Source organism: Mauremys reevesii, linkage group 1 (assembly GCF_016161935.1).
Source record: "Mauremys reevesii isolate NIE-2019 linkage group 1, ASM1616193v1, whole genome shotgun sequence".
NCBI lineage: Eukaryota > Metazoa > Chordata > Testudines > Geoemydidae > Mauremys > Mauremys reevesii.
Window position 1 is genome coordinate 355,081,068 of NC_052623.1, and position 22,893 is coordinate 355,103,960.

General features: G+C 46.4%; 1 protein-coding gene across 11 annotated transcripts in view; it reads right to left on the reverse strand.

The window, feature by feature from the left end:
• Positions 1-22,893, reverse strand: part of AHCYL2 (adenosylhomocysteinase like 2) — a 202,836-nt gene that overhangs the window by 24,391 nt on the left and 155,552 nt on the right. For 10 of the 11 annotated variants that reach the window (XM_039519911.1, XM_039519916.1, XM_039519910.1 and 7 more), the window contains 5 exons: positions 11,466-11,609; positions 9,706-9,806; positions 7,931-8,033; positions 6,715-6,809; positions 365-471 (listed from right to left, as the gene is read on the reverse strand). In XM_039519911.1, coding sequence (XP_039375845.1) covers positions 365-471; positions 6,715-6,809; positions 7,931-8,033; positions 9,706-9,806; positions 11,466-11,609 — 550 coding nt within the window. Of the gene's footprint in view, positions 1-364; positions 472-6,714; positions 6,810-7,930; positions 8,034-9,705; positions 9,807-11,465; positions 11,610-21,265; positions 21,470-22,893 lie in introns of those variants that run through there. The other variant, XM_039519920.1, reaches the window with a different exon arrangement.

The following is a 22,893-nucleotide window of genomic DNA, read 5'->3' on the forward strand; positions in this document are numbered from 1 at the left end:
TATTATCCCCATGTTACAGAGGGGAAAGCAAGAGGTTAGATGTTTTCTCAGGGTCACACTAGAGTCAATGGCAGAATCAGAATGAGAACTCAGAAATTCCTACCTCCTAGTCTCAGGTTCAGATCATTAGATGTTTTTAAGTTTATTTTTTAGATAGAGGAGAGTAAATGTGACTTTTTATTTTTTAAGAGCTAGACCACACCAACGGGAAACTACTCCAAGGCCGTATTTGTAGGATCAAATTCCAGGCAACAGTCTGAGATATGGTATGTCACAGCTTCTTGTGAGTGCTGAGTATATGTGAGACATACACGGATCCTTTGCCCAGAGGGCTACGTGCTCGCTGTGGATTCAGCTCCATTACCTGTGGACACCGGTCACACTCTCTTCTACTATCCCCTTGATCTTCTTAAACATGTTGGGGTATTTCTTATAAATCCAGTGGGTCAGGTCCCCTCCATCATCCAAGATCTGTAATGAGAAAGTTGCACAAAGTCACTGTACTGAAATCCAGTGAGGCCACTGACCTTCGTTAATAACACCAGGGGTAAATTATCACTAAATTCCAGCTTCTGAAGCAAGTCCATGTCTTGGTATCATGTAGGCCATTGCAACACCACAGACAAAGCCAAGACAAGGACTATTCAATGCACTTTGGTTACATTTTGAGAGGCATTGCTGAGGTCCTCAATATTTATCCCCAGACTAGGGACAGTGCAAACAGCAGCAGTGCAAGCTCCTCTCACTTAATCCAGCAGGAGGGACCATCTCAGGAAGTGACAGGGAAATGTTTGTCGGCCATAGCCCAGTCTCTGGCCTTTCTGCTCCGACTGCGAATGGTGAGGCCAACTAATGATAAATGTAATAATAATTTTATATTGGGAAATCCATCATGTTTCACATAGGCCACTGAACAGCCTTTAGTCAGTAACTTTTAGTCACAACCTTCCCAGGTTGGATTTCAACTTGGAACCTAGAAATACGAGGCTCCCTAGCAAATCACCAGTCCCCTGAACTGTCCAGTTCCTCCTAATGAACCCCTTTACCGAAGGAGATAAAAACCACACTATAAAAGACATTCCTTATGGAACGTGCTCATCATGGTGGAAAGTTAATAGCCAAACTTACTGCTTTATTAAAACAATTAAAATGATCAGATCTGCTTATGCTGATTCTATATTAAATACAAGTTAAGTGCGCTCTGAAAAATTAACGCCTTACTAAGAACCATAATTCAGCCTAGAATCCTAGAAATTAGAGAAGAAAAAAGATCTCAAGCTTTCCAATCCAGTGAGCTATGGCTCCCTTGGGGACCCACCAAGGGAGGTTTTTTTAATTGACATGCCCATTTTTGTTTTTTCTAATTAAGAAACAAATAAAATAAGCTTAACAAATCACCTGTTTTACCTGCGTCTGCGTCTTATGCTGCAGCTGTTGTGGTGCCGGCAGCCTCTCTGTACCCTCCAATTCTACAGGGGGCTTCCAACAGGGAGACTTGCTGCTGTGGGAAGCATTCAGCAGGAAGTCTCCTGTCTGAACGCCCCCTGTTGGAGAAGAGCGCGAAGAGATACTAAGCCCTAGTCTACACTAGGGGGAGGGATCGATCTAAGTTACGCAACTTCAGCTACGTGAATAACGTAGCTGAAGTTGACGTACTTAGATTGACTTACCGTGGTGGCTTCACTGCTGTGAGTCGACTGCTGCCGCTCCCCCGTCAACTCTGCCTGTGCCTCTCGTGGCGCTGGAGTACAGGAGTCAACAGGAGAGCGCTCAGGGGTCGATTTATCACCTCTAGACTAGACGCGATAAATCAACCCCTGCTGCATTGATCGCTGCCTGCCAATGTGGCGGGTAGTGTAGACATACCCTAAGACAGTGCTGCCTGCAGCACCAGCACCAGCCAACAGGGGAATGGGGCAGGGCAGAGGAAAAGGCAGGTGCATTTTACTTTACAACAGGACAGTTTTTACTAAGTGCTAAGTCTACATATAGCAACGTTGGGCTGAAGATGATGATGATTTTAATGCAGTTAAGCAGAAAAGGAAGAAAAGTAGACAATACGATGATAGGTACAGGATGTTTGGATTTTCTTGTCTTGCGGCCAGAGCCAGTTGACAGAACAAGCTCAGAAGGATCAATATTTTGCACTGCAGCTGGATGAATCCACAGACACAGCAAACATGGCTCAGCTTCTGTGTCATGTGAGATTTATCAAAGCAGGTGCAATAATGGAAGAACTTTTATTTAACAGGCCCATTCTTGTCACTAAAATCTTAGGCTGTGTCCAAACACGTCAAAAATCCATATTTTCAAATTATAGTTTTAAAAATACTGATAAGATTATATAATTAAATAAACTAGGTAGTTGAATAAAGATGAAAAACTGCCCAAACCCTAGTGACCCTCCTGAAACTAGCATCCCGAACTCTTCTAGCTTCCTGAGTTGGTTTAAAATAAAAAAAAAAAAAGGTATCTGGTGGTGGGGAGCCACTAAATTTTAAAATATCTGTAGAGAAGCCACAGTACTGAAAAGTCTGGAAGCACAATTCTAATCCACCCATTGCTAGTGTTATATAAACTCAACGTAAGGTAGCACATGAAAATGTCGTCACTAGGCAGTTACTAAGTACATGCAATCAATAATAAAGATGTAGCACAGGCTACAATAACCTACTAGCACGAATGTCCAGATATGCCTTAACACTAGTTCATTTTATTTTTAGAGTTTTTTGCAGCATACAATAGCATCTGCAAGATGGATCAAGGATTTTCAGCCAAAAAATGTATCTAACACGACGTGATTATAATCATTGCCTGCTGTCGCGACCGGGACATGGGTGGTGTGACCTACTGGTCAAAGTAGGAGTCAGGCTAGGTCTGACTCCGGGAGATCAGAGTCAGAAATAGGCCAGAGGGGAAACAGAGTCAAGTGTCGGGAGGCAGGCAGGATCAGGTTACCAGGAGATCAGAAGAAGGAGACAAACTTGAGAGCAGAAGCACAGATCAATAACCAAAGTCAGGTCAGTACAGGATACCAGGAAGTGAAGCCAGGGGAGCAGGAAACACAGGCTCACAATCCAGAACAACATGGATCCTAATTGCATGGACAACTTCCTGTTCCTGTGCCGGGTTTAAATAGGTGCTGTGGACCAATTGGAGCTCCCCCAGTGTTCTGGCAGTCATCTCCCAGGGCTGTGTCTGAGCTCAGCTCCTATTCTGACAACAGTTATCAGGTTCCTGGGTGGCAGGATGGACCCTGTTAGTGCCAAAAAGCCCTAAGGACCAGGGTTCATGGTCCCTGATGTGTAGTGACTGAAGACCCACAGAAAGGATTAGAAAAAGCCACCTAATAGAGATTCTCAAGTGGCAGATCCCTCTTTTCGGTCCCCTTCCAAATACCATGCCCCATCCTCACTACTTCCAATTACATCCTCTCAGCTAATCCTAACATGCAGCAAAAGGATGGAGAGCTCTGCACATGACTCTGGGCTGGTATGTTGGGGTCTCTAAGGAATCCATTATGTTCCACTAGCGCACAGCACCCCTCTACGCTACGTGCTGAGTGCTCCACGTTACATACAACATGCCAATCACTGTCATCTCTGCATCCCAACAGCCAGGCAATAAAGAGCACTTCAGCACATTGTTACCAGAAAATTCTGCTTTGCTTGAGTCTCAAGATATGCAGCTGCACTCAGGTGCCTAGTCCCTTCTGTGATACTGCCGGGTGGACTATACCTGGCTGGAATATAGAGCTGTGACCAGAGGCGGCTCTAGGAATTTTGCCGCCCCAAGCATGGCAGGCAGGCTGCCTTCCGCGGCTTGCCTGCAGAGGGTCCGCTGAAGCCGCGGGACCAGCGGACCCTCCGCAGGCTAACCGCGGAGGCAGCCTGCCTGCCGCCCTCACGGCGCCGGCAGAGCGCCCCCCGCGGCTTGCCGCCCCAAGCACGCGCTCGGCGTGCTGGGACCTGGAGCCGCCCTGGCTGTGACCATCCTAAAGGGTTTTCAGGAAAGAGCCTTTTATTCCCAGGTTTATATTGCACTGGATTTCGCAAGGTTCCCTCCCCCACACTGGGATCTAGTTAAAAGGCTGAAAAAAAATCACTACAGACAAAATTTTCACCTCCTTAACTCCTCCACGTCCTTTGGCTAGCTCCAGGTAGGTAGCTGAAGTGACATCCCCAGCACAGCACATAATGAGTTATCACACGAGAGCAGGAGACAGCGGCCAGATCCCAGAAGGAACACAAAGCAGGTTTCAAGGAACAGCAGATGATGTGCTGAGGGCCTGAAAGCCTGGCTCCTGGTGCCCTCTACTGGCTCTGGGGCGTGCCCAGTTGTTTATTGGTGCTACTCTGTACAGAATCAAATAACTGCTAAACACTGCTCTGTTCTTTTTAGCTCCATTCCAAACACAAAATTCACTCCCAGCTTTTACAGACACACCACACAATGAAATATCAGACGAGTACTTGGCAATATCCATCTAAGTTTTCCTTCTGAGATAACATGGCGTGCGGTGTGTGTATTGAACCACAATTCTGCCATCATTAGTTGTTTATATAGTGATTTGGAAATGCAAAGTGCTGATTATTATTGGAGCCCATTCCCATAATCTCTCTCTCCTCCTTGATGACGAGCTCCTCAGAGCAGGGACCAACTGTTCCTTTCTGAATGTTTGGAAAGAGTAGTAGCACATTGTCAGCGCTTCACAAAATATTAAATAATAATAATCAACACCATCTCCCTTTCCTCTTCCAAGTGCTTTACAAGAAAAACTCCCATGTGAACAGATATAATCTCCATTCTCCATATAGGGAAACTGAGGCAATGAGCAGTTAAATGACTTGCCAAATCCACACCGAGTGATGGCAATGGCCAGATCAGAACTAAGGAGTTCCTGACTCTCAGAACTGTGCTCAGATTAACCTTTCAGTTAAAATCTAGAGATCTAATGGAATAAAGAAACTGACATGAGAGTGAAATACTAGAGGTAAGACCCATTCTCCACTCTTGATTCCTTTCAAGCTACCCATATTTCACTAGGGGTACACACAACTACTGAATCTCTTGGTTTCATTAATCCTCATTTAATTGATAGGGCAGCGAGTCCTCTTGTGAAAATGCATAAACAGGGCAGGATTCTGTGTTTTGGCAAGTTTCTCCTTCCTAGGAGAGTATAAGGTAACAGGACACTGAGGCTAGAGAATGAGTCCCTGGAATGCCTCAACAGATGGCCACCTTCAGACAGCAGAATGTACATGAAGTGCTCTAAGAGCAAGTTCCACCACATGCTGATTTTCCTTTAGTTTCCTCATACATCATCCTTATTTTGTTTCATTAGAATCCTTCCTAGTTATCATTTTAGCAAACCAATCTTCACCTGCATGACCACACCAGGGACCTTTTTCCAAGCAAATCAACCTTTTTGAACATTAGCCCCATCTTGCCTTTTTGCTGCTATTTGCAGTCAACGCCAGACTTTTTGTTAGACCAGAGTGTTAGTACAGCTGCACTGTATCAACCCCCTCCTGATTTTAGTGCGCTCAGCCTGGCTCAGAGAACTCTGAGGGCCACAACACGGTAACAGAAACATCTCTGCATCTTCACTCTGCACTCTCTTCAAAAGGGACATTTATATCCTCTGGCACAGACAATTGCTGCGTCCACTATCCCAGCAGAGATCTAATCCATCGCCTACCTAGAAATACCTTCTCCTTTGATTTGCATTTTATGCCTCCAACAATGCAAACCTGGAATCCTGTTAGTCTCTCATTGCAGCTGCTTGTCAGACTAGAAGGTTCTTTTAAAAATAGTAATTCCCAAATCTCCCCCAGATCAATTTGCCAGACCCTTTCTATTTAGCAGCTATTTCCCCTTCACATGTCTGTCCCCAGATGACATATTTCACTTTGCTTCATGCACAGAACAGAGTTGGTGCACTCTTGACTGGAGATTGTGAACAGCAGTGTCCACGGGTCTATGCTGACACAGGGCAGCATCTCATGCTCCCATCTGAGGACATATAAGGAGGGGCAGACCCGCTGCCACTCCAATTCCTTTGCAACCACGAAGCTGAAGAATGCTGCAGAAGGGAAGGAGATGGGAGGTGGAGTGCCCGAAGGGACAAAACATCTCGAAGAACTCACTGTGCAGGTAAGTAACCTCTCCTCCTGCTCCACTGTAGGAGACTCCCAAGCAGTATCTGAATGTGGAGGTGGTTGCTGAGGAGATAAATCCAAGACGTTTGGAGGATGACATCACCAAAGGTAGTGTCAGCCCTGGAAGCAGGTAAGATTATGTAGTGCCTGGCATAAGGTGAATGAAAGGCCATGTTGCAGTCCCATTATGGGATAGACAAGAACTGGACTGGCTCCATGTAAGGTATCTCGCAAGTGAGTCAACCACCTCCTCCAATTCCCTACTTGTAAGACAGTGATGAGTTAATTCCTTACGTTGTGAGGATCAGTTCCTAATTGTCATGCACTTTGCAGATAAGTGCTACGTAGGTGGCAAGTGGTATGATTAGCTATTGATGAAGAAACACAGAACTCTACATTCAAGGTTTAACAGGGAAAAACATTTTAATAATTCCAAACCTTTTGTGGCCCCTACCCCACCCTTCATCTCTCTAGGCTATAGTTCAGGCATCAGCCTTTAGAACTGCTACTACACGTGCCAGATGTTTGAGATCCTACCATGTTTTAGACCCACCATATTAGGCTGCCATCCTTCGACGTTGACACAGCGATCAATACACCACCAGAAGTCATCTTCAGATTCTCCCTTCCAGGCAAAGACAGGGAACCCTGATAGAGACAGGAAGAAAGTTCAGTACTAATGCAATCTACGAAAGTGTCACCTAAGTGCTCCCCTAGCCTGGCAAAGGTGGAATGGTCAAAGTGATGTGCTGCTTCCGGTCACCGTGAGAGTGCCCATATTGGCAGAATCTGGCTGGATGCAGCGCTCGCTCTAGTGGACGTCTGGTTCTTGCCTCTTTTAGTTGCGGAGGTGCTGACATGGTACCATGGGCAGCAGGTAGGAGTGAGCCTTACTGGAGAGTGACTGTCTTGAAAGGGCTTTTCAAAAAGTCACAAAGCTAAGAGTTCGGACCCCTCCACAAGATCTTTTCATTGTTGTTCTAGCCAGTCTTCAAATATACTATCTTGAGGGGGAGGACCCAATTCTTAATTCCTAGCTATAGTACAGAAAGCCATTTGCAGGGACAGTAATATTTACAGCATATGCAATAGTTATTTACATACCAAAAGGCTGCCCAGGTAGCATTCTTGTACAGGCTACAGAGGGGGCTAGCAACAGATGATATCAGCTGTTAAGTACATTTACACTCCAGAGAAGCAAAATTTCTGGCTGTGATTTTCAAAGCAGAGCAGGGGATTGAAATGCATTAAAATTACTAGAAGATGTGTAGTTCAATCCTCTGCACTGCTTTGAAAATCTTAACCTCTAATGCTAAACAAGCCACATTTCTTGCCAAGGCTGCTTAGGCCAAAGTTTGATTTCCAGTTTCATTCCTTACGTCTCAAATCCACAGAATTCTCTCTCCTTCTGAGAAGCGATATATTTGATTAAATCAATACGAATGGCTAATACTCACCAGCAACCCTGCAGAAACAAAGCAGGGTGAGCAGTCCAGCTTTCTAAGTAACTCTAAACAATAAATGAACATATGCAACCTGGCCTCATAACTTACCAGCCTACACACGTATGTGAACATACAAGGTGGAAGGGAGATGAATAAAGAAACACTGTAAAGATTTCAAGCTTCGAAAGGTGTATTTTACATTGAAGGGAAAACTATTTGAAAAAGAACATAATACACTTGAGCAGTGTCCTCTTTTAAAGTATCGATATTTAAAGGCTGACAGGAATCTCTCTAAAGCACACTGAAGAAGGCAAAATCCCTTACCACTTTCAGCCAGGGCAGCAGCCACTTCATTGAGAGTAGAATAGATGTTGCAAGCAGCCCATCGGCACTGAGCACCCAAGGCACCAAGAGTCTCCATTAGTACCTAGATCAAAGAAAATAAGAACGGCCATATTGGGCCAGACCAATAGTCCATCTAGCCCAGTATCCCGTTTTCTGACAGTGGCCAACGCCAGATGCTTCAAAGGAAATGAACAGAACTGGGCAATTACCATGTGATCCATCCCCTGTCATCCAGTCCCAGCCTCAGAAGGTAATGAGTGATGTTGTTTTCATATGAGTTGCACTGAATTAGAAGGCCTTTGTGCAAATATACTTTTACATGAAGCCAAATATCAAGCGCTGTAATTACTGTGAAACAAATTTCAATAGTCTCACTCTAGTTTCTTTAAACACTGAGAGCTTGTCTACACGGTACATTAGTCCACATCAGAGGAGTGTAAATTCCAGTGCTCACTATTGTGTTGTGCTAACTGGCTCACTTAGACCCTTGCCGGCATACACTAAGAGTTCCCTCGTGTGCACTACTGAACTTTAGTGCATGCCAGCAGTTCACAACATGCCAGTGCACCCTGGAATTTAGTGCGGACTAACGCAGCGCTGTGTAGACAAGCCCTGACAGAGCAGTCAGTGCTGTATGAAACAGAGACAGACAGACCGTGCATCAGAGAGCCTATCATTTAGAACGAATACAAAAATAAAATAGTAATTCCAATGTGCCTAGTCCATTTCACCCAGAGATAGCAAAGCCCCAAATCCCAAGCCCCTGCTCTAGTCATTAGAGCTCATTCCCTACCAGTGAGTCCTGAATCACACAGTACCTTCACCTGCCATAATCACTAGATCCCACTTGTTTTATTCTAAGATTTTTTTTTCTTAATCATCATTACTCACAGCTATGGCTCACAGTCACACACATGCACTGCTCACATCTTAAACGACGAGATACGGATAGACATACATCCTTATTAAATAGATCTTTACAGAAGTGGGCAATTCTCCTTTTTAAAAAACGATTTTGGTGAAATGTACTGGACTGACATCTCTGGAGACTAAAGTCCTCTTTGTCCCCAAGAGCAGCCGCAGCGCAGACAAAGAGAGTGCAAGATTCCCTGACAGTGCCCCGCCAATGTGCTCCTGCCCCGGAAGGGCTGAGAACAGGTTTCAGTCTTCGTGGCCTATCCATTCTTTGGCCTCCCTGCTGGGACTGCCAACAAGGGTATGAATTAGTGCCAATTGTGTTGGTGTTTTCTGGGCTGTGGACTGCCATTGTCTGGGAACTGGACTGAGACCCACTAACCCGTCTCACACCGGTCACTGAACAGCCAACGGTAGGTAGCATTACAGTCACTACCATCCCGGGCCAGACTCAGTCACTGGAAGCATATCCCCTCAGCTATCCCCCAACTCATCTAATCTCTGGGAAATCTATTTTTCTCCAAACATGGCATTATGTAACGATAACTATTTCAGGGAGACTATTTCCTAAGAGCAGCAAAGACAGACGTTTTGCAGCATGAGCTTTCGTATTCACCCACGAAAGCTCATGCTGCAAAACGTCTGTTAGTCTATAAGGTGCCACAGGATTCTTTGCTGCTTTTACTCCAGACTAACACGGCTATCCCTCTGATACTATTTCCTAAGAGTAAGTCCTTTATATACCAATGGAGACACCCTACAGTGGAATTTAAAGAGGCTTCTTGCTGAAATGCCCACTGCAAAGGGAAAAGAACTGAATAAATAAAACAGGGCCTTACAGCAGTCTGTGCGGTTATGTGCGTGCAGCCCACAATCTTGGCCCCAGCCAATGGCTTCTCTCCCTGAGCTCGCTTCCTTAAAGCCATAAGTGCAGGCATCTCTGGAAGGAAAGAAAAATCCATTATTAAAAAGCAAAAAAGAGTCAGCACAAGGAAGCAGACATCCAGCACTGCTGCCCTCCCTTGCCTCAGCATTTAAGATCTACTGTAATAAATCTGTGCAGTACTGACAACCCCAAACCCTCAAAAGCCAGGAGTCAGGCCCCCAAAATCATGACATTGGCCTAAAAATATTAAGATTTTTAAAAAAATTAATACATTTTAGATTCTTTTTACTTGTCTTTTGGTGTTTAAGTCTTTGGGGTGCAGCCTAGTCATGTTTTCAAGCTTTTCTCTGCAACCAGAACAGCTAGAAACTTACTGCATCCTCCCCAATGGAAGCTGAAATTTTCACATAATCACTTGTCTAAATGAGTTGAGGCTTGAAGAAAATCAAATATCACAAGACTCATGGTAAAATCCAATAGTTGGCACTACTGCTATGGCTGGGTAAGAATTTCAGGGTTGTTCTTACACCTTCAGCACCTGTCTAGAGAGCTGGGACTTAGATAAGCCCACTTGTGACTTCTCTCATCCTTGCAAACAATCTAGTAATTGAATTTGGTCCCTTTTCACAAGCTGTCTGAACTAATCAGGATTTTTACAACTTTGCCTATTTGTGAATTGTTTGATAACCATCTTCTGTTTGTAATAATGGGTCTTTGAATATTCAATATTTTCTCTGTTGTGGGTCACTTAGATCACATGATATGTTTTTTCTGTTCTCCGATAGGCTAACCTAACTCTTATTAGCAGGAACAGTTCCAGAAGAAATCAGTGGGACACTGAACCTCTCAAGAAAAGGATGGGAAGCACTTTAAGGAGATGCACAGAGAGGAGATAAGGTAGCCTAAGAAATTTTAGGACACAAATATTTCCCTATTTTGTGTTAGCCACCGGTGCCTCTTGCCGTTTACATCTGGTTGGAGGTGTATCACGTAGCTCTGCTGTAACAGGGCAAAGAGAAATTTCAGGTCATCTACTTGAACCCTTAAGTATAAAGGTTATGAGTAGAACTGGTCAAAAAATGGACTTATCTCTGCTCCATGGAAAATTACAACAAATATGAAAAAATAGTTTGTCAAAGTTTTCCCATGGAAAAATTAGACTTTTCGGGGAAAAAATATTTTGTCCAAAAACTGAAATATTTTAATTCAGAAACACTTCTGTGGTGTCACATGCTCTTATTCTCTGGGTTTCCTGATCAGACTCCATTTCCCCATCAAGCACCATGGTCTCCCTTTATGGTGAGGAGAGGCAGTTGCATCAGGGTGTATTGTGGGAGGTAGGTACAGTCTGGCTGGGGAAGCTGGCCCATAGTGGAGGATAAAAACATGAAGAAACACAACTGCAACTCCCCTGAGGCACCAAGATGGAATATCCAAACTGAAATATTTCTGGGTTTGGCTGAAATATTTTGGGTTTAAAGCTTTTTTTTTTTTTTTTGACGGAAGATCAAAATGTTTTGCAGAAAACGGGCACTTCTCTGGGAAAGGTTCCTTTAGTCAAAAACCCAATCTGCTGCTGAAAAACATTTTTAACAAGCCCTTGTTATAAGCTCTGCAGGATGGGCAGGTATGAGGTACTCAGGATTTAAAGCTGTTCAGGTGAGAAGTCCAGATCACAACAGCATCAAACGTGAGGAGCCTGTCCCCTTTTACCTTGTTCAGCAATTTCAATCTCTCGGCGCCCAAACTCTGCCTGCTTTATGTTTTTCACACAGAAATCGCTGCTGCCTTTGGAGTTCTTCTGCTGCTTGTCCCGGGGGGAGGTCTCATCATCAGAGCTGTCGGTGTATGAGGCAGCTGGAGAATGAGAGAATGGAAACACATCAGGCAGAATAAAATATCCCCCACCCCACCAACAAGCAAAAGAAGGGAATTTGTGGTGTGGAACAAGTCAGACAATCTGCAATGGAAAGGGGGACACAGGTTTGAGTTACAGCAAACGTCCAAATACCTGGTCACTTGAGGGTAAAAATACTTCGCAATTATGCATCGCTCACAGACATGCCCTAGAATTTGTGTTCTTTCCAGTTTGAGATGATCAGCTCAATAGCTCAGATACGTTTCTCCTGGGCAACAAGAGCATCTTCACGTGCCACTCCATATATTTCTTCAACTGAGACCTTTTGCTTCTACTGTTCACAATCTCAGGATCAATCTTCACCCTGAACTGCCCCCCTCCACATTTCCTATCACTACTTCAGCAACATCTTTTCCTTGACTGTGCCAGTCTCCATTCATGCCTTCATCTCCTCTCACCTTGTCTACTGCAACTCTTATGTCTATGGCCTCTCCAAGTCCCCTCTCTACATTCTCCCCCACTTAGTCACTGGCCCCTCCTGCCTAGTATGTAGAGACTTGTGCACTAGAAACTGGACAGAGACCCGATCTTATTTCACGTTAGTTACCAAATAGTAGTTTGATAGTAAAAGTGCCTAGTCATGACTCATTTAAGGAGCTTACGGACAGTCCCCGGACTCACTTAGTTTCTAAGGCCTGGTCTACACTAAGAAGTTAGGTCGATACAAGTTTCCTTGTGTTGATCTATTTATGCCTGTGTCTACACTCAAATTCGTCTCCCTCCAACATAAGTGCCCTATTACAGTGACACAGTAAAACCACCTCCCCAAACGCCATTGAGCCATAGTCAACTTACTGAGGTTGACAGAGAGTGAGAGTGCAAACAGGGTGTGACCTGTTCTCCTGTAACCTGTAACAGGCTAAAAATAAACAAAACTGGGGAACAAAACCCTGCCCCATGATGGGTTTCACTTCATGCCGCATTCCCTGCAACAGTGATTGTTTTGGTCTCGAATGTGAACTGCATTGTCCAGGGTCATGCAGACCAGAAGCAAATCCTCATCCCCCCCAAAAACCAGCCTGCATATTTTTGAAATGCCTTTTCCTGATTCCCCACCGTGACAAGCACACCTAGCAGCTCTCTCGTTGTGTGCAACGGCCCAACTGACCATGACGGCTCCACACATTAGATGCACTCCTGCCTGGATAGACAGGAAGTACTGGATCTCCTGGGCCTGTGGGAAGAAGAGGCTCTGCAAGCACAGATATGGACTAGCCACAGAAACATAGATATCTACAAAAAGATTGCATTGGGGATGCAGGCAGAGGGTACAACAGGGATCAGCAGCAATGACATGTGAAAGCAAAGGAACTGTGCCAGCATACCACAAGGCCAGGGAGACCAACAATCATTCTGGTGTTGAGCCGAAGACCTGCTACTTTTACAACAAGCTGCATGCCATATTTGGTGAGGACCCCATCAGCACCCCACAAAGCATTGCAGATACCTTGGAAGAGCCCAAGTCAGAGACTCCTGCTGTGAACAGTGAGGAGGGGGGAGAGATGCAGCAGGGGAGGGGAGGTTCCAGCCATGGCATGAGCCTGAACCCATTCGAGAATTCCCCCCAGTCTAGCCAGTCCAGCCTGCCGAGTCTGGACAAACCCAATGAAGGGGAAGGGTGCATGCATTTTCCCTTACAATGCTTAAATTTAAAGATGGCACCTGGTCCATCACCCAGTTAACATGACAACGATACCAACTTGTCATTGTTTTACTCGCACCAGAAGAGGTAGCGGAGTTGGTATCTGCTGTTCATTCCTCTGCAGGGTGAGGCATGGGGAGAGGGAGAAGGGCCATGTGGGGTGCTTTGTTATGTACAGAGGAATGTCCCTTGTATCCTGAGAGATCTTGGTGAAAACGTTCATGGCGATACTCTGCAATCCTTCCCCAAAGGTTTCTGGGGATGGCTGCCTTATTTCTTCCTCTGTGGTAGGACACTTTCCCAGGCCACTCCGCAATGAGTTTGGCTGGCACCACTGCAGTCAACAAGCTAGTGGCATATAGGCGGGGGGTGGGAGTGGGGCTTCAGGAGGCCAGTAAAAGGTGAGCTTTCTGTGCCTTTGTTACTCTCGAGAATGAGATATCAGCTAAAATCATCACTGCTTGTGGAAAACAGTGCCAATATTCAGTTCCCCTGCCCTATACTCATACCCATGGAATAGGGACCAACGTTGTATTGTTTCATGCAACTGGACTCCCTTTCTCCCACCTTGCCCTGGGTGCGACAGAGTGGTGCTGTGCAGAGTAACTCCAAAACTGAAGTGTCAATAAGCATATCTTATTAAACACTTTTATTAGAATAATGGAAGGGAGTTTTAAAACTTAATCCTTTCCTTTCCATTGTGACTGGAAATCTAATGACACACCTGCCTGTTTTTATCAGCAGCTGCTGACACTGCAACCTTGAGGGGTACCCCCCTCCACAGCCGTTGCATGCCTGATCCTGAGGAGGAGGAGAAAGAAAAGGACTAGGACGGACATGTTCAGTGACATCCTACAGGCCAGTGCTGCATCAGATCATTATCAAAGGGTCTGAAAGGCCAACATGGCAGAGAGCATGGAGAAGGACCAAGCTGGCAGGAGAAAGGCCCAGGAATCCCAGCAGGAAAAGGAGAAGGAGATGCACCAGGACACAATGGGGCTTCTCAGGTAGCAAACTGAAATGGTGCAGACTCTGGCTAACCTACAGAAATCCCACCCTTTGCAGTCCTTAGAGAACTCCATGGTAAGCAGCTCACTACATCTCCCAGCATCCCATGTGGCATCATGGGCTATGTCCTTATCCCTACCATTCCCCACTGGGGGACAGCAAGGAAAAAAGACAGTTACTCACCGTTGTAACTGTTGTTCTTCGAGATGTGTTGCTCATATCCATTCCAGTTAGGTGTGTGTGCGCCGCGTGCACGTCCGTCGGAAGATTTTTACCCTAGCAACACTCGGTGGGTCGGCTGGGCGCCCCCTGGAGTAGCGCCGCTATAGCGCCAGATATATACCCCTGCCGACCCAACCGCCCCTCAGTTCCTTCTTGCCGGCTACTCTGACAGTGGGGAAGGAGGGCGGGTCTGGAATGGATATGAGCAACACATCTCGAAGAACAACAGTTACAACGGTGAGTAACCGTCTTTTCTTCTTCGAGTGATTGCTCATATGCATTCCAGTTAGGTGATTCCCAAGCCTTACGTAGGCGGTGGGGTCGGAGTGAGATGTTGCAGAATGCAAACTGCTGAGCCAAAGGCTGCATCATCTCTGGACTGTTAGACCAATAAGGCAAAGGTGTGGACCGAGGACCAGGTAGTAGCACGACATAGCCCCTGGAAGGGTATGTGAGTCAGGAAGGCAGCAGAAGAAGCCTGAGCCCTGGTGAAATGAGCAGTAAGGTGGCTTGATGGAACATGGGCCAAGTCACAAGAGGTGCAAATGCATGACGTCACCCAAGATGAAAACCTCTGGGAGGAGACAGGTAGGCCCTTCATCCGGTCTGCCGATACAACAAAGAGTTGGGGCGTACGAAAGGGCTTTGTCCGGTCGATATAAAAAGCGAGCTCCCTTCGGACGTCTAGGGAGGGCAGATGTGCTCCCTTCGCGATGAATGTGGCTTCGGAAAGAAGACCGGAAGGAAGAGATCCTGGTTGATATGAAAGGTCAACAGCACCTTAGGGAGGAAGGCCGGACGTGGTCACAACCGCACCTTGTCCTTGTGAAACACAGTATACCGTGGGTCCACCGTGAGAGCCTGAAGCTCGGAGACTCGTCTGGCCGATGCAAAGGCCACAAGGAAAAAACTGTCTTTCAGGGCAGGTATCTCAGCGAGCATGTTGTCAGTGGCTCGAATGGGGCAGGCATGAGTCTGGTTATAACCAGGTTGAAGACCCAGGTTTTGGCGGGGCTGCGAACCTGGGGGTATAAACACCCCAAGCCCTTGAGGAACCTAGAAACCACAGAGTGTGAGAATATGGAGCGGCCACTCTCCCCTGGGTGGAAGGTAGAGATGGCTGCCAAGTGTACCCTTAATGATGACCGCGCCAGGCGCTGCTGTTTGAGAGATCAGAGGTAGTCCAAGATGGAACGGATCGGAACCTCGGTGGGATAAACATTGGCGTTTCGTAGCAGCAAGAGAAACACTTCCAGTTGGCCAGATACGTTAACTGAGTGGAAGGCTTCCTACCACCCAGGAGAATCCTGTAGAACCGAGGCAGAACAACATAACTTGGATCGGTTTAGACCCGCAGCAGGCATCCTGTGAGGTGCAGGGATTGCAGGGCGGGGTGGTGAAGTTTGCCGTGATCCTGCGTTATGAGGTCTGGGCAAAGAGGCAGGGGAATCGGGTTGGCTACCGACAGGTCTAGCAACATGGTGTACCAGTGCTGCCTGGGTCACGCTGGAGCGATCATGATCAGGTGTGCTCTGTCCCTGTGGAGTTTTAGCAGGACCCTGTGAACCAGCGGGAACGGCGGGAAAGCGTGCGGCAGATGGCTCATCCACGGCATCAGAAAAGCAGCCAAGATCGAGCCCGGGGAGAGGCCTCGGAATGAGCAGAACTTCTCTCTCATTCTGTTCTCGCGAGAGCGAAGAGGACTATGCGGGGAAAACCCCACTTCCGGAAATGGAATGGATAACATCCGGAGGAATCGATCACTTGAGAGACAGGAAGGATCTGCTGAGGCGATCCGCCAGAGTGTTCCGGACCCCTGGGAGAAAGGACGCTACCAGGTCCATCGATTGGGCTGTGCGGGAGTCCCAGAGCTGGATAGCTCCCTGCAAAGAGGAGAGGACCGTGCTCCTCCGTGCTTGTTTATGCAACGCGTGTCCGTTGTGTTGTCTGTGAACACCGAGACACAACAGCCTTGCAGGTGCTGCTGCAGCGCCTGGTACACAAGGCAGACTGCTCTCAGCTCCCGGACATTGATGGGCAAGGCCAGCTGTTGAGCCAACCGAAGGCCGTGAGTGCGAAACTGACCCAAGTGAGCACCCCAGCCGAGAGATGGGGCGTCCATCATGAGGGACACCGAGGGGTGAGGTGGATGGAACAGCATCCCTGCACACATCAGGGAGGGCGTCGACCCCCAGTCGAGGGAGCCTAGGACGCTCGGGGGGGGGTCGAGGTGACCATGACCATGCTGTCTCTGCCCGGGTGGTACACCGAGGTGAGTCATGATTAAAGTGTACGGAGGCGAAGCCTGGCATGTTTGGTTACGAACGTGCAGACAGCCATGTGACCCAGGAAACCTAGGCAAGTTCGAGCCAAAGTTGCCTGGAAGGTCCGTAGACCTTGTACAATGGTTACCATCGCATGAAATCAAGGTGTAGGTAAGCAGGCTGTGCGATACTGGAGTCCAGGATGGCCCCCAGTTAAGTCTATTCCCTGTGTGGGAATCAGGGTGGATTCCTTTATATGGATCATCAGGCCTAAACACAGGAATAGGACCTTGTCAATGCCCACATGAGTGGTAACTTGGGCCCCGGTGGTCCCTCGAATGAGCCAATCGTCTAGATACAGAGAACGTGTATCCGACGGTGGCAGAGAGGGCGGCGACTACAGCCAGACACTGTGAATACACATGGGGCTGTATAGAGGCCAACCGGGAGGACCGTAAACTGGAAATGACGGTTGGCCACAAACCGGAGGTACCTTCTGTCGAATAAAGTTAACTACAACTATATAAATCTGAACTATATACAAGAATTAACGAGAGAAACTACGAGTAGCTAGGGAAGTGGAGGTCAGCTAAGCCGCGCTCCACTATTCCAACGACCGACACGGGCGGTAAGAAGGAACTGAGGGGCGGATGGGTCGGCAGGGGTATATATCTGGCGCTATAGCGGTGCCACTCCAGGGGGCGCCCAGCCGACCCACCGAGTGTTGCTAGGGTAGAAATCTTCTGACGAACGTGCACGCGGCGCGCACGCACCTAACTGGAATGCATATGAGCAATCACTCAAAGAAGAACCACAGCTTCACATACACCACCCTTGGTTCTCACAGATCCGTGTATGTGTAAGTCATAATGGGCTACATTTGTGCGTTGAAACAGATAGATTCATTTCTGTTAAAAGTTTGGGTTGAATGGCTTGGTGGTTTTGCACTGTTTTTGCCACTCAATAAATTAATATATTTTTAAAATAAAATCATCTTTATTAGTGTAGAATGTAGAGCAGTACTCAAAGCACCCCGCACTTGTAAATGTGTGTCACCACAGAACTAGGTTCACGAAAACACCGGCTCACGTTTATAGAAGTACAGCAAGCACTGCATGATAGGTTCAGTAAACCACACAATCATAGTTATTAATGTACAGGAAGGACCACACAATTCCTAAGAGCATCCAAACCTTCAGGCCCAGAAAACACTCCAGCACAGAACACTGCTGTGGCTGACCATTAAAGCGCTCTTTCAAAGCCTCCCTCAACTGCACAGCTCCACGCTGAGCTCTTGCAATGGCCCTGTTAAACTCAGCAGACAGCTGTTCCACCTCCACCCTGGCAGCAGCTTTTCCCCCTTTGCCTCACAGATACTATGCAGTACACAACAGGCAGCTATAACCATTGGGACATTTTTCTCACTGAGATCCAATCTAGTGAGTAATCAATGCCAGGGTCCCTTCAATCTAATAAAAGCACTTTCAACTGCCATTATGCATCTGCCAGTAGTTGAATCTTCCTTAACAATCCTGTGTTCTTAAAGATGCAAGGGTCATGCACCTTCCCTGACCAGTCTACACTGATTCAGTGTCCCTGGTGGTCCACCAACACTTGCAAAACCATAGAAAAGTAGCCCTTTCTGTTGATGTACTCATTCAAGGTGGGCTGGTGACAAAATAGAGATGTGTGTGCTATCACCCCACCACAGTTCAGGAACCCCATTGCTGCAAATCCATTCACGCTGGCAATGTGCAGGACAAGAGTCATAGACCTGCATAGCAGGAGATAATTAATGGCCCTACACACTTGCATGACAATGGCCCCCACTGTGGATTTTCCAACTTCAGAATAATTTCCCACTGACCAGTAGCAATCCAGAGTTGCAAGCTTCCAGCGTGTGATCACCACTCACTTCTCCACGGTCAGTGGAGCTCTCATTCTGGTGTCCCTGCACCGGAGGGCTAGGCCAAGCTCATTACAAAGATCTAGGAATGGAGTCTTTCACATCCAAAAGTTCTGCAGCCACTGCTCACTGTCCCAAACCTGCTTTAGGATGGGATCCCACCAGTCAGTGCTCATTTCTCAGGCCCAGAAGTGGCACTCCACTCTCTGCAACTGCTCCATGAATGCCACCAACAACCCTGAACATTTTTCATTATGTGCCTTAGCAAACTGCCTTTGAAGAAATTGTCATGAACCTTGTTGTTGTGGTACTTCATGGAGGTCTGCAAATACAGGACAATTGTGTGTCCTGTATTTGCAATGTTCATGAAAGGAGTGCAGGGCTCTGCAGGCCCCAGGCTTTTATCAGAGGATGACTGACACGAAAAGTACCGTGCATGTTTGTGGGATTTTAAATAAAAGGCATGAAAATTATGGAATATGGACAGCATTACAGGATGGAGAAAGTTGCATGCTGGAAACTTGACCCTTAGCTTTCAGACATTCCTGTGCGACTCACTTCTACCTCCCATATTGTGAAAATTTCCCAAAAGCCATTGCACCAGATGGCGGGGCATGGCACACTGGGATACCTACCCAAGGTGCACCACACTTTGTATTGACACAAGTACTCCTGGTGAATACATAAGCAGCCAAATACGCATGAGCAATATATTATCTTCAGTGGTTGTACACTGATGTTACCTGCTTCAACCACAGTTTGTGGTGTAGACATGGGAATATGTTATTTGGAGATAAATCCCCGTTAAGGAGATTTAAGATTGGAACAATGGGCAGGAAGGTGGTTGGATGTACAAGGGTTTTAAAGTGCAATTATGGTCAAAAGAACAGGCATTTAAAAATGGCACACTCACTCAGCATCTCCACTCCCTGTGTATCAGGCTCAGCTGCTCACTTTACGGACATGAACAAGTTTGCTTCCTTTAGCTCTGTACAGCGCTTACAGCTATTGGAGAGCAAGTTTGATCTGTTTTGCCTCGTGCATCAACAGAACTGGTGGGCCTTTGTCTAAGCGTGGTAAGAGGCAGAAAGCCCCAGCTAGATTTTCAGATGCCAGGGGAATCTGTGATGCTGACAGTTATTAAAAACACGTTTTGTCTTACAGCAAGAACACATGATCTGGTGTTACTGAAAGAGAACCACTGCATCAGTACCAGATCCCACAATCCCGTTAGCCAAATCTCCAAGGACTGGTAAGAGTCAGTGAGAAGTATTTCACCTTTCTATTTAAATTATAAATACACAAATACCTGGTGACAAAAGTGTCACGTGTTTCTTCTTTGCATTGTTTATACATTTTCTTTACTTGTTTTTCATCTTCTCTCCCTCACTCCAGTTCTATTTATTCGTTTGCATCCAAACAATTTTCCTCCTAAGTTGCTGGTTTGCCTTCAAGTATTATCAGTGCAGACCCCTCCTCCCTCTAGAGATGCACCTGTATTTTCCATAGAAGCTCAGAACCCTATGGAAAACTCAGCCTTGTGGAGTCAGATGCCCTGACTGCCTGGAGCTCTGAATACTTCATGAGAGGCTAGATAATGGGGCATGGCACTCAGCTCCTTTAGCTTCTTCCAGCTATTGAAGCAGCATGTTGGAACTCCCTCTCCTCTTTCTATAGCTCAATGAATAAAGAAATAAGTGTTATTATACAGAATGGCCCTCTTGTGTTTCTGGCACTCAGAGCCACTCTTTCTGATGCACGAGGCAAGGATCACAGACTGGAGTGTTGCCAGCGTTGTTCAGTTATACGGGGTTTATGTCTCAGGCATGAAGAGACCATGTCATGCCTCAGGTTAATCCTGATGGATAAAGCACTGAGGGCTTCAAGGATGGATATGGAGTCAGAATTGGTATCTGGTCCTTCCCGTCATTCCTGAATGCAGGAGAAGGCAAAAATCCAATGCCAAGAAATGCTCAGTGCTGACAAGGTCTGGACATTCAGTTGGGCTGAATGGTACCCCAGGTTCAGTTTTGAGCCACAGGTTCTTGGGGCCAAGTGACAGAAGAAGAAAGATGACACCCATCTTTTCCCTCATTCTCACTCTCAAGAGGTATAATGGGGATAGAAGTCATAAAATCTTTGGTGCAAGAGATGCTGGAGCTCAGAAACATCTGGTGCCTAAGAGATTAAGTTCCCCAGTGCCGAGGAACAAATCTTTGAACCCAGTGACAGAATTCAAGACAGTGTGGAAATCATTATAGCTGGTGCCAATGACACACAAACCTTCGGGCGGGTAGCTAATATTTTGAGCCCAGTTCCTTGTTTGGCCTAAGAGATTTACTAAGGACAACCCAGCTAGATCGTCCCATCAAGGACAGATTTCTTTGATGACTCAGTAGGAGCCCCCCCTCCCCTTCATCCCAATTACTAAGGCAAAACATGGGGTTCCACTAGTGTCGAAGACTAAGATTTCTGATCCCTCAGAGCTGATCTTGCTGTCATATGAGGTGAAGTTTGAAACCTGTGCCAAGAGCTCTGTTTCCCAAGCCTTACCCCAAATTCTTCTTGGTTCCAACCTTGATGATGGTTGCCTAAATAGCAGGCACGGTTCATCATAATAATCTGAAGGGGCCCTTGATACCATTTTATCTTTATGGAACGAGTTTCCTTGCAGGATGTCAGGCTCCTTGGGCCCCTCAACCCTAGGATCAACAGTCAAAGCAACATTCAGGAACCGGAAACCAAATGGAAGCCATCACCAACACATTCCATTCCAAAGACAAAGCAGCTGGAACCTAGAACGATGGAACCTCCCCGCATCATCTGCTCTATTCATAGCTAATACAGAGCTCTCTGCTGGTCAGAACATCTCAGAGGGTATGTCTACACTGCAGTAAAATACCTGCAGCAAGGCTATGGTTGGCCTGGACTCACATGGCTCATGGCTAAAAATTGTAGTGTAGATGCTCAGGCTTGGACTGGAGCCTGGGATCTGAGACCCCATGAATGGGGTTGTTCTCAGAGCCTGGGCTTCAGCCCAAGCCCAAATGTCTATACTGCAATTTTTAGCCCACTGAGCCTGAGTCAATTGACCCGGGCTCTGAGACTCAGTGTCACGGATTTTTTATTGCAATGTAGACATACCTGATATGGACGTCTCAAGAACCTGATCCACACCGTTTGCCCTCCTCCCCTGATGGAATTCTCTACAGTTTCCCTCCAGAGAACTTTAAATCCTTTCAAGATCTTTTGACAAGAATTGCCTGCACACTGGATGTAGAACTGTCCAGTCCAAGAAAAAAAAATGCAAAAATTATTTGATATCTTGGAACCAAAGTAACTTGCACTGCCTATTAAAGATTATCTCATTGGGCTGGCCAAGGATCTATAGATGATTTCACTTTCAATCATTCCAACTTCTTATAAGATGTATAAATTCTATCAAGTGTCCTCACATGGGTTGAATGCTTCTTCTGACATCCAAAATCATCTTCTCTAGTTGTCTGGCGCTAATGAGAAAACAGACTTAAGGAGAGTGTACAAGTCAACCCCAAATGACAACGGCGCCAGACAGACAGAACTACTCAGATGCCAGGCCACTTTACAAATGAGCATCACAAATGATCAGACATTACTAGAAAGATGATTTCTATATGTGGGACAGACTGGGTCCCCCGTTGTGTCTCCTTCCAGAAAAGCAGTGAGAAGCAGCAGGGGACATTTAAACAAAGGGCCAAACAGCGGTTAAGCACTCTTTCAAGGCTGCGCATGATGCGTCTGATGGGCCTAATCGTTCTATTGCCACTGCCATAACCACCAGAAGGGCAACATGCTAAAGTGTTCTAGTCCCTCCACACAAATCACCTAGAAGGGAAGACCTTCCCTTTGAATGTTGGGAGCTTTTTAGTGCCTGCAAGAATGAGACCTTAGAGAAAGTGAGATTCAAGGTTCACTTTGAAGACTCTAGGAATATAAAAACCCTCCTTCAGAAGGAAGACTCCCTTTAGATACCACAAACAAGATCTGTTGACTTCTCCGGACTGTCAAGAGAAAACCACACCAAAGGTCTTCCTCTCTTCTGGCAAACACAGATCTCAGTCTTATTGTCAGACGCATGTGTCTTCATGCTGTGTTTCAGGTCCTCCTTCAAACACCAAGTAAAAGTTTTGGAAGTATACTTG